Below are 11,396 nucleotides of genomic sequence, written 5' to 3' on the forward strand. Positions count from 1 at the left end.
TCAATGAGGGAGGGCCCAGCCCATTGTGGGTGGTGTCACCCCCGGGCTGGTGGTCCTGGGTTCTATATAAAAGCAAGCTGAACAAAGCCATGGGGAGCAAGCCAGTAAGCAGGACCCCTCCATGGCCTCTGCAGCAGCTCTTGCCACCAGGTTCCTTTCCTGTTTGAGTTCCTGTCCTGAACTCCTTCAGTGATAAATAGCAATGTGGAAATATAATCCAAATAAACCCTTTCCTCCCCCAACTTGCTTTCTGGTTATGGTGTTTCATGGCAGCAATAGAAACCCAAAGACAGTGGTATATAAGAGAAAGGCCATTTGCACAAATTTATAGGGCTTGGGTCAGGATTTGATGACTTAGAACTCTGTACACAGATCCTGAAGAACCCAGATTTAATCTTATGTTAAAGTACTCCAGAAAAATGTTACTGAGTCACAAGGAGAGAAGTAGTACTTCCCTTCAAACCTTTGATTCTGATTTCAAAACACAGTAGTCTATAAGGACTGATATTACCCTAAAGCAACAAATAACACAAAGCAAAACCCAAATAGGTTTTAATGATTAAGATATATAAATTAATAGGTATATAAGTAGTAACTAAAGAACCTAGAATCAAGAAATGAAGACTTAAAACTTGCACACAAATATACCATAAAACCTAAAAAATACCAAAATATCTCAACTTTCTAGCATATACTTTAGGTCTTTTTTTATTTCCAATTCTTGGTAATCAAAATATGTACACTTTCACATGTTCCTGATTATGCAGGAATAAATTTATATTGATATAGTATTACAAACAGGTTTCACAGATGGGACAGCACAAAATAAATCAGTAATTTTCTATCTTTTGAGGCCCATTTTGGGGGCTGGGGGGAGACTCCTAAAGATTCCTTGGTAACACCATTATTAGTTTTAATTACCTACAAATACCTTTACAACTTGATTCACTCATTTTATCAACCTGGGAAGCAGGGGAGCTCCCACCTTTCACAAACAATTTTCAACAACTTTCCTTAGACAGTGATAAACAGTGTATGGTGACTTTGAACATATCTGGACTTGCACAAATTACATTTGCTTAATCACTGGGTTTGACATGGATTGCCAAACATCATGGAACTGAAGGGCAACTATAAGAGATGGCAACCGAAGACTTTTTGAACTATTTCCAGCTCTCCATCAGTTGTTCCTAGTTCCCTTGCATTAATTTCATTTTATCCTTCAGAACATTTCTCTTATGCTTTGCCCAATCAATTCTACTAAAAGGTTGGGATTAGATCGACCAACAAATCTCTATGGCTCCAAAACCCAAGAGTAATTGCAAGTCAGTTCCCCACAGGCACTGTCTACTATTCATAGGATCTTTAGAAACTATTTGCATGAGGCCAAGGAGAAATTGCTTTATCACTAAATTTGACCCACATTGGGGCCATGCTAAAACTGCACTTCGGTAGCTAGTCTCAAATTTGGGCATACAAATGTCTCTCATTTTACTGCATCCACATAATATGCAATTTTTGATGCTGAATTAGAGAAATCTGACAATTAAAGGCTTCACCACAAGCATCACATTCATAAATTTCTCGGGTTTTCACCTCTGTATGGATCTTCTGATGGTTGACAAGGCTGCGTTGTTGACTAAAACTTTTGTCACATTTTTCACACCTGTAAGGTTTCTCTCCTGTGTGTATTCTCTGGTGTTGAATAAGACCCGAGTTCCTGCTAAAGGCTTTACCACATTCCTCACATTTATGGGGTTTATTACCAGTGTGAACACCCTGATGTCGAATAAGATTACAAAGTTGACTAAAGCTTTTGCCACACTGTCTGCACAAATAAGGTCTTTCACCAGTGTGGATTCTCTGATGTTCAATAAGAAATGAGCTCCGACTAAAGCTTTTCCCACAGACAGTACACAGGTAGGGTTTTTCACCAGTGTGGATCCTTTGATGCTGTACCAGATGCGCACTAACACTAAAAGTTTTCCCACACTCATCACATTTGTAAGATTTTTCCTTAGGGTAGACTTCCTGCTGTATAAGAAGACTGCAGTTAGGATCAAAACTTTCCTTAGTTTCATTGTATGGAGACGTCTTTTCCCTGATATGTATTCTCTGATGCTGAATGAGTCCCGAGCTTCTGCTGAAGGCTTTTCCACACTCCTTACATTTGTGGGGTTTGTCTCCTGTGTGAATTCTCTGATGACGAGTAAGGTTGCAAAGCTGGCTGAAACTTTTTCCGCACTCTTTGCACTGATAAGGACGTTCACCAGTGTGAATCCTCTGATGTTCAATAAGGAATGAGCTTCGACTAAAACTTTTTCCACATTCAATACAAAGAAAAGGCTTCTCACCAGTGTGTATTTTTTGGTGTTGTATAAGGTATGTACTTAATCTAAAAGCTTTCCCACATTCACCACATTTATGAGGTCTTTCTCCAGTATGAATTCTCTGGTGTTCAACAAGCAATGAGTTTCGACTAAAACTTTTCTTGCATTTGGTACAGTGGTAGGGTTTCTCCCCAGTGTGCGTTCTCTGATGCTCAATAAGGTGCGACTTCCAACTGAAGGCTTTTCCACAGTCACTACATTTATGGGGTTTCTCACCTGTGTGAATCCTTTGATGTTTAACAAGGCTCCTTCTCTGGCTAAAGCTCTGTTTACACTGATTACACTGGTAAGGCCTTTCTCCAGTGTGGATTCTCTGATGTCTAATAAGAGTCGAGCTCACACTGAAGGTTTTCCCACAGAAGTTACACTCGTAGGGCCGTTCCCCAGTATGAATTCTCTGATGCTCAATAACAAATGAACTTCGACTAAAGCTTTTCCCACACTCAGTGCACTGAAATGGTTTCTCACCAGTATGGACCCTTTGATGCTGAATGAAATGGGCCTTGCGGACAAAACCCTTTCCACATTCTTCACATTTATGACACTTTTCTTCGGAGTTCGGTCTCCTACGAACATTAGTGTGCCCTCTGAACATTTTCTGTTCCTGGGTCAAAGATTCAGGTGGTATTTCCCATAAGAAGATCCCTCTTTGTTTATCTAACCTACCAACAAGTTCAAAGGTTTCTCTACCTATAGGATCTTGGTCAATTTCACTTTTGACTCTTGTTACTATTACACCTGGTGGGTCTATGTCTTCCTCGATTTCTTCTTTCACAGTTGGCTCTTCATCTTTATTTTTGTTTAAAACATCTGAAATATTTGTAAATAAAAAATATAATTATCAGCCAAGCTCTTTAATGACAAAGAGAAATTATTAGAAAAACAAAGTCATCAAGTTAAACCAATCTACTATAGCCTATGTGTATTTTCTTTTACTACTTCAGTTTTAAAACTAATTCATAATATATATTTTACTAAATACTTTTTTAAATGAGGCAAGATATATTGCCTAGACTGGCCTTGAATCCCTGGGTTCATGAGATTCTACATCATCATTCTTAGTAGGTAGGACTATAGGTGTGTGTCACTGTTCTTGGTTTAATATTACTTAACATTAGTTATCTGATTTATTTACTGTTAAGTTTTTTATAGCAGTGTGATTATCAAAGAAAGGATACCAAGGGAAGAAAATAGTAATTTAAGGAAAATTAGGGTGAGATAACATTATTGGGATATGAATAGACAAATAGTTGAGAGAAAAGGACACATAAGAGGATCCTAGGAAGGATGAAAGACAAAGAACCAGGGGATTCTACAATTAATTTATTAACCAGAATTTAGTGGCTGACTATCTGAAGCATGCTAGGTTTTAAGTTATGAGCCAGGATTAAAAGATAAGACATAAAACACTACCAAATAAAATGATGTTAAGTGAAACTGGAGAGAAAATACCAATAATGATGACAAGATATTAAGTAAAGAGCAGCACCTATAATAAAGAATTGGGGTATCTATTCGTAAGAATAATATGTTCATAGTTAATGGGAAAAAAGAAAAAAGTAGTCTGTGGTAGACTATGATATCATATAAAATATACCATACCACATTTTTTCAGCCTTCTAACAAAAACCCTGCATAAGTTGAAGAAAAAAAGAATATAATGATATATAATAAAACAGAGTACCAGACTGACTTCCCATCTCTAGTTTGATAACTCACCTTTATATTTGACCTTAAACAAGTTCCTTTTAGTTAACTGTCTTTTCTCACAATTTTGTAGTCTTCTAGTTTTTTAACTACTTCAAACATTACTAAGCTATTGTATACCACTCTTCCCCAATTAAAATTAAAAAAATTTCTTATTCTCTGAAGCAACTATTAAAAGCATGATTTCTAGTCAGGCGGTGGTGGCACATGCCTTTAATCCCAGCACTCGGGAGGCAGAGGCAGGCGGATCTCTGTGAGTTCGAGGCCAGCCTGGGCTACCAAGTGAGTTCCAGGAAAGGCGCAAAGCTACACAGAGAAACCCTGTCTCGAAAAACCAAAAAAAGAAAAAAAAAAAAGAAAAACAAACAAAAAAAACCCCCCAAAAAAGCGTGATTTCTTTCTTCGGCTAGTATCTCCTCTCAAATTCACTTCACTGGATTGCTTCCTTTAACACAGCAAACAAGAATGAAAAGTTCCTTCAACTTTCAGTCTCTACCTCTAACAATTATCTGCAACAGGGTATGTATATGTCATTCATGTCCAAAAGTAATTCACTGCCTCTTCTGATCCCACTCTCCTCTGAGAAGGTGTTCAATTCCTTTCTCTTCTTTCAATCTGCACTTTCCACTGGCATCTTCCTACCATGACATGACCAACTTCATTTTCAGTCTCAAGTCTTTTCTTGACAGAAGCCACCTGAAACAAAATCTCACATTGCAGCTCTCCCTCGGTTTCCTTACTTCCTCAGCTTCTTCCTATTCAATTTCTTCTGCAAGCTACAATCAAGTATAATTTGTTTCCAGAATATAGAAACAATTGCTCATCAAATCACTACAGACTTTCAAACAACACAGCGGGGTTGTGAAGTCTTTATTTTATTATTTTATCCAGCAGCAGCAGCATCTAACACTGTTGATCATCCCATTTCTTAATACTGTTCTTTTTGGTGGTACTTTTTTCCTTTTTTTTTTTTTTTTTTAAATATGCCTCCCTACTTCTTTCAGTTTTTTTCTACTGAATTTATTTTATCACTTTGTCTACCTTTGACAACTACTTTGTGTAATTGTTACTCAGGTTTATATCTTTTTAATATTATCCTATAAATATATCCTCCATTGAAATACCTCATAATATGACCACCACCATCATCTCTTAATGTCTCCCCATTTTTAATCAATATCACTACCTATTATTCTTAAATCCCAGATTTCTCCTTTTTTTTTTCCTTATTGTTAACCACCAAAACTATGGATTTCTTTCTAGTATCTACTTCCTATTTTAACCCCCACAATCAGGCACCCATTTCAATAGTGGTTTTCAATCTTCCTAATGCTGTGACCCTTTAATACAGTTCTTCATGTTGTGGTGGTCCCCAACCATTAAATTATTTTTGTTGCTACTTCACAAATGAATTTTGCTATTGTTATGAATTGTAATGTAAACATCTGCTATGCAGGAGATCTATATGGGACCCCTGTGAAACGGTCATTTGACCCCCAAATGGGTTGCAATCCACAGGTTGAGAACCATTGACCTTGAGGCTGCCATCATACTACATTTATACATTAGCCTTATGGATTCCAGAAAGATGTTTGTTTAGAGATGAAATTATATTCATGGCGTTACCTGACGATTCACCAACCATATCACTTTAAGATCAAATGACAGATCTTTTTGATAATGATATTATAATGCACAGGACTTTCCATGATATGGCCTCTATGCCTCAGTTCAACCTTTCTATCCTATAGTTATGATACATTACATAAGTAAATCACTTGCACTGTCTTTCACATTATACCTTTGTATATCCCATTTAATAATCATTTTTCAACATTGTTTACCAAAGAAATCTTTGGGTTTTTGTAATTTGGTCCAAAGCAGCTACCCTAAAAAGTCTTTCTAAAGTTCATCAGATACATTTAGTTGTGTGTGTGAGTGTGTGTGTGTGTGTGTGTGTGTGTGTGTATTTGCCAACTATTTTTGTTAATAACCACAATAAGATGTTTCCTTAGAAATTACTGTTAACTCTGTACTTTTTCTGGATGCTTATTCAAGGAAATAAGACAAAGTTCTGAGTGTGTGTGCCTTGTCTTATTACCACAAAAAATATAGCTAGTAAATACTATAGAAAAGTGAAATATGCTCTTTAGAGTAGTAGCAAAAAAAAAAAAAATACAAAATTTAGGAAAAAAAATAACTAAAAAAGGTGCAAGATTAGAACCCGGTATGGTAGTATACTCCTATAATTCCAATACTCAAAGGGATTGAGGCAGGAAAACTACTGTAGTTTGGGGCTAACCTGTACTGATGAGATCAGGCTGCCCTGGGCTACATAGCAATACTCTAACTCAAAATAAAAAACAAAATAAAAAGATCAAATTGGTTGTAGTGGTACATATCTACAGACTCAGATACTTCAGAGGCTGAAACAGGAAGATCACTTGAGTCCTGGAGTTTCAGACCAGCCTGGGCCATATTGTGAGAGCCCCCACCCTCAAACACACTTAAAAAAAATCAAGTTAGAAAAAGAATAAAGTGCAAGATCTATAAAAATTATCTAATTTTTTCCCTGAAAGATAAAGAAGAGTTAAACAGAGGTAACCAAATGACTAATGGCATTCATAATTCTTCCCAAACTAATCCATAAATAATATTCCAATCAAAATAATATCAACTAATTATAATAAATAAATCCAGATGAGTCTACTTTCAGCTGGAAGAAGGTAGGCAGCTGGGTAATTAAGTACATTCTGGAAGATTATTACAGAATTTGTTAGACTTAAAATACATTGCTAAACTAAATGAATCAATGATATTGGCATAAATATAATAAATCTGTCAACAAGATAGGTAGATTAAAAACAAGTTAAGTGTAGGCTTCCAAAAAGAGTAGCCTCGAAATAACTATTAGATCTTAGAGATTATATATCATGCCTCTACATCTTCCCATCCTGTGCCCATAATTAAATTATCTTCAGCAGGCAAGCTGACTCAAAGAAGGTCTCTCTAGAAACCCAGAAACTGAAAAAACTAGTTAAAATGAATGTAACTAGACTATAACCTGTGAACACAGTTGTTAAAAGAACAGAAACACGTGGACAGAGGAATAAATACTAGTTGACCAAAGGAAAAGATAATGCAAAAAGTTATAAGGACTCTTTGTCACAGTCCTAAGCCCCAATGTGTTAAAACTGGAAGGGGGTTTTCTTAAAAAAGAAATCAGGTTTGGATCAGATCAGGAAGTGGGGTATAGAATACATGGTCCTTTTAAGACAAAGACAAATATCCTCCTTGTCCTCCTATACCCATGTCATGTAAGGGCAAAGTAAGAAGGTAGCCAGTTCAGTCAAGGGGATCTCCTTCAAGAACTCAGTTTATTAGTACCTTGAGCTTGAACTTCCTAGTCTATAGAACTATAAAAGATAAATAGCCGTGTTTACACCATCCAGGTTACAGTCTTTTGTTATAGTAGTCTAATTTGACTAAAAAGAGCACAGTTGTTTACTTTTGGCGACTGAGTCAACTTCTCTTTTCAGCACTATTCTGATCAGCTATAATCATGTCTAGATATTCTATAAGACATATGTCCCTATTAAAAAAGTCCCCTTACTGGATTACACTAGTATGGATAATATCTTTAACTAAATAGGGCTAATAATATGATAGCTGAGAAGACATCTGATGACAGTAATATGAAAGTAAATCAACCTTAAAACTGTAGTTACAGTTTTTCAGTGAAGGACCAGACAGTATTTTGACTCTAGCTATATGGTCCCTGTCACTGTAGCTCAAAAGTATATAGACATTACATTAAGGAATGGGTTTGCTGTGGGACAGATTTGACCTGTTGACCATAGTTGGTAACTTTACTATTTAAAAGATTATAGAACAACCAGTTTTATTGGTTAACAAATGAGAGAATGGAGATGAACTAGAATTTGTAGGGCCTAGCACAGTGTTTAATAACTGTTAACTGCATGAATACTTTAACTGAGGAGAACATGGACAAAAGAAAAAAAAATGAGTCCAAGGTCTTGTAGTCTCAATACCTCTCAGTTTTGACAAGATCCAATATGAGTCAATGAAATAAAAGCCAAAAAAACTGAGTGATTAGCTATTAGCTGTATCATCAATGTAGCTATTAAGATTTTAAAGAAAAACCAACATGAAAAAGTATGATATAAAGGTAGGAACAGCTATGTTTTGGAAAACAGATGAAATGGAGGAGAATATTATATGGGACCAGTAACAACAGTGGTCTCTGGTTACGGGCGCTCTCATCAAGGGAATGGAAGTGGAGTCTGCTGAAGAGCATGAGACTGTGGAAGGAGAAATAAGGAACAGTGAAAAGCTGTATTTAAGATAAACTCAAGAAGAAAGCCTGAAAGCACAAGCTCACCAAAGGGTTCACTGCTCCACCTTTGCCAGTGTGTGTCCCATGCAGGATGTACAGGCAGGGCTGACATTGCTCTGCTTCTGTCACATGTACCCTTCTGGATATCCTCCAAGTAGATAAGCTGGCAGTGAGCCAGATACACCATGGCATATGGGGAAAGGGGGTCATCTAGAGGCTGAATTTGTGAAGTTCTAGTGTAATAGAACCATCAGAAGTTTTAAACAGACTAGCCCCAAATCATCTGGATGGCCAGGACCTAGTTTAGCATAAGACAATAATCCAACTAAGAGAAACAGTTTTTAAATTCACTTGTAACTTACTCAGAAACATGACTATTCAAGAAGCATATAATATAGGCCTGGCTTTATGGTAAGTGCTGAAAACATCCAGTGAAAAAGACGGTTCTGTCCTTAATGCTGATCCATGTGTAATGAGAACGAACATAGAGAATGATCTGCAGATTGGCAGAAATGGAAGTAAAGACAAGACAGTAAAGAGGGGTTATTTAACTGGGCAGAGAAGATTCCTGAGATCTCAATGGACTATCTGAGACTTCTCAGACATAACTTACATTGTTTCCAAAAGAAGAAAACTGTCAGTCTGGAGCTCAACAGAGGTGATAAGGAAAATAGCAATCATATGGGCGAGGGGAGGGAGAAAACATCAACCAATACTTTCATTATTTTTATTACCTGCTAGTCATCATTTTAAGTACTTTACTGATATATAACCTGGTAATCAAAACAACAGTGTAAGAAGTACATGTCATTATTTTTTCCATTTTCTGAAGAAAGATAAAAATGATTTCCCCCATAGTCACAAAACTGGCAACAACTAGGAATCCCAATAGGAGGTAGTTAGGTGCCACATTACCTTTCTTAGCTGGGGCTTACCATCTCATGGTGGCAGCTAATGAATGACCTGAGTAAAGGTAAGGGCCTCCAAGCAAAGGGAATAGATAACAAGGATCACAAGCAAATACAGAGAAGCAATAAAGAATTTTAAGCAAACCATGTATAGTGGGGCATGCCTGAAATCCCAGCAATTTGGGTGGTTGAAGCAGGAAGATTGTGAATTTGAAGCCAGCCTGGGCTATGAAGCAAAAACATGTCTCAAAACAAAACAATAAAAAAGTCATAAGCATTCAAAAGAAAAAAAAAGGGGGGGGGGCTAGAATAAGGCCCAAAGGAGTGCATGTATCTGACAATGAAGTTGTTAATAAATCCCCGTGGAACAACTTACGGAGACTGGGGAGCCAAGATAAAAATCACAGAGACAGCAGAAGGTAAAGTTGTACTAAATATACATGAACTTATAAAAAATGGTGGGAAAAGAGAAGCGGTCAATCACAGGAAATAGCAAGAGGAAGACACTGACTGGTTCAGTTGTTTCTTTTTCCCCAAGCTGGAAAGGCCATGATGTAAACCCATCATAAGAACAGAGGTTACAAAGGGTAACGAGGTTACGAAGGGTAATGAGCTAGAGATGTACCTCACTGGTAGAAAGGCTGCTTAGCATAAACAAGGCCCAAGGCCCAATTTCTTTAAGTAGCAAGGGACAAAGAACTAAGACTGTAGCTCAGTTTCTAGTGAAAAGACAGAAGCTGGTTTAAGGGTAGGTGGATGAGGGGCACAGGAGTTAAGAATTCATGCTAGTGAACTCTATTTTAATAGTCTGTGAAACAGAAGATGAAGCCCACAGAGTGATGAGAAAATTTAAAATTTTGAAACTGCTACTAAACTAATAGGAAAAGAAACATATTACATACAAAAAAAGTTGCTGAGATATAAACCCAGTGTAAATTAGGAGACACACAGACACTATGGTGGGTATGGTGGTGCATGCATGCCTTTAATCCCTTAGGAATTCCTAATCAGTTAGGAAGCAGAGCAAGGTGGACCTCTGTGACTTCCAGGCCAGCCTTGACATAAGTCAACCAGGGCTACATAGAGAGATCCTTTCTTGAAACAAACAAACATCCCCTCCTCACTAGATACGTATAGGACACTGATCCTTTAATTAGAGAATTTTTCTGTGGTGCTTGGGTATTAGGTAGAAGGGGGCAAAAGGGACAGATCTTATAATAAATACAAGATTTGAAATTTTCAGACTAAGTACAGCATAATATCAAAGTGGTCAGACAACATGCTGTGATTAGAAGACATCTTCACAAGTCAGTACAGGATTGAAACCATCGGGAAGACATGGACACAACAAGAGGCAGGAAATACATTAAGAATGAATAGGTTTGGGTAGACAGGTGAAGGAGAAGTGGAAAGGTAAGCCCCAGTTAAGCTCCACCAGGGCAAGAAGCAGGCCTGTTTCACCTCTTTGTTTAGTCAGAGTCAACAACCAACTGTTACTGAAATAAGTGGCCAGAGAATAGGACAGTGTGTTCTCACACTTGCTTGTTACAACAAACATATGATCATGATCAATGAGATGAGTAGTTAATAAGCGTGAAAAGCAGGTTCCTGGAGTCTACAGGACCAAGATCCACTGGGGCTCACTTACTGACTGGGTTAAGCAGTGAAGACTAAAAACCTCCCCTCTCCCCCCACCCCCCAAAAAAGTTGACAGACGATGGTAAAAAGGGACAGACTGGGTAGAGCAAGACTTCTGACCCAGGACATTTTATTGGAAGGTAGAAAACAAATGCTTTGGGAGCGGCACTGAAGGGCTGGAAGAACAATCAGCTTTTGCCTTCCAGCCTTGAGACAACGCAAGAGGAAGGACGACTGGGGAGAAGGAGCAGCCCCCACTTGAAGGTCTGCCAGAGAAGTGGTGTCCCTGGGAACGTGCCAGGTTTCTGTGTAGGCCAGGAGGGGTAAGGAACACTGTGTAAAGAAACTTCACTCCAGAAGGCAGTGAAAAGGGGTGGGAGGAAAGCAGTGGGAAGA

General features: G+C 37.8%; 1 protein-coding gene across 1 annotated transcript; it reads right to left on the reverse strand.

Moving 5' to 3' along the window:
- Positions 1-451: 451 nt before the first annotated feature.
- Znf189 (zinc finger protein 189) lies at positions 452-3,228 on the reverse strand (the record flags this gene model as incomplete). Its single annotated transcript, XM_037202655.1, has 1 exon — positions 452-3,228. A coding segment is annotated over one exon (1,737 nt), but the record flags the coding sequence as incomplete, so codon positions are not given.
- Positions 3,229-11,396: the final 8,168 nt, after the last annotated feature.

Source organism: Peromyscus leucopus, chromosome 2, assembly GCF_004664715.2.
Source record: "Peromyscus leucopus breed LL Stock chromosome 2, UCI_PerLeu_2.1, whole genome shotgun sequence".
NCBI lineage: Eukaryota > Metazoa > Chordata > Mammalia > Rodentia > Cricetidae > Peromyscus > Peromyscus leucopus.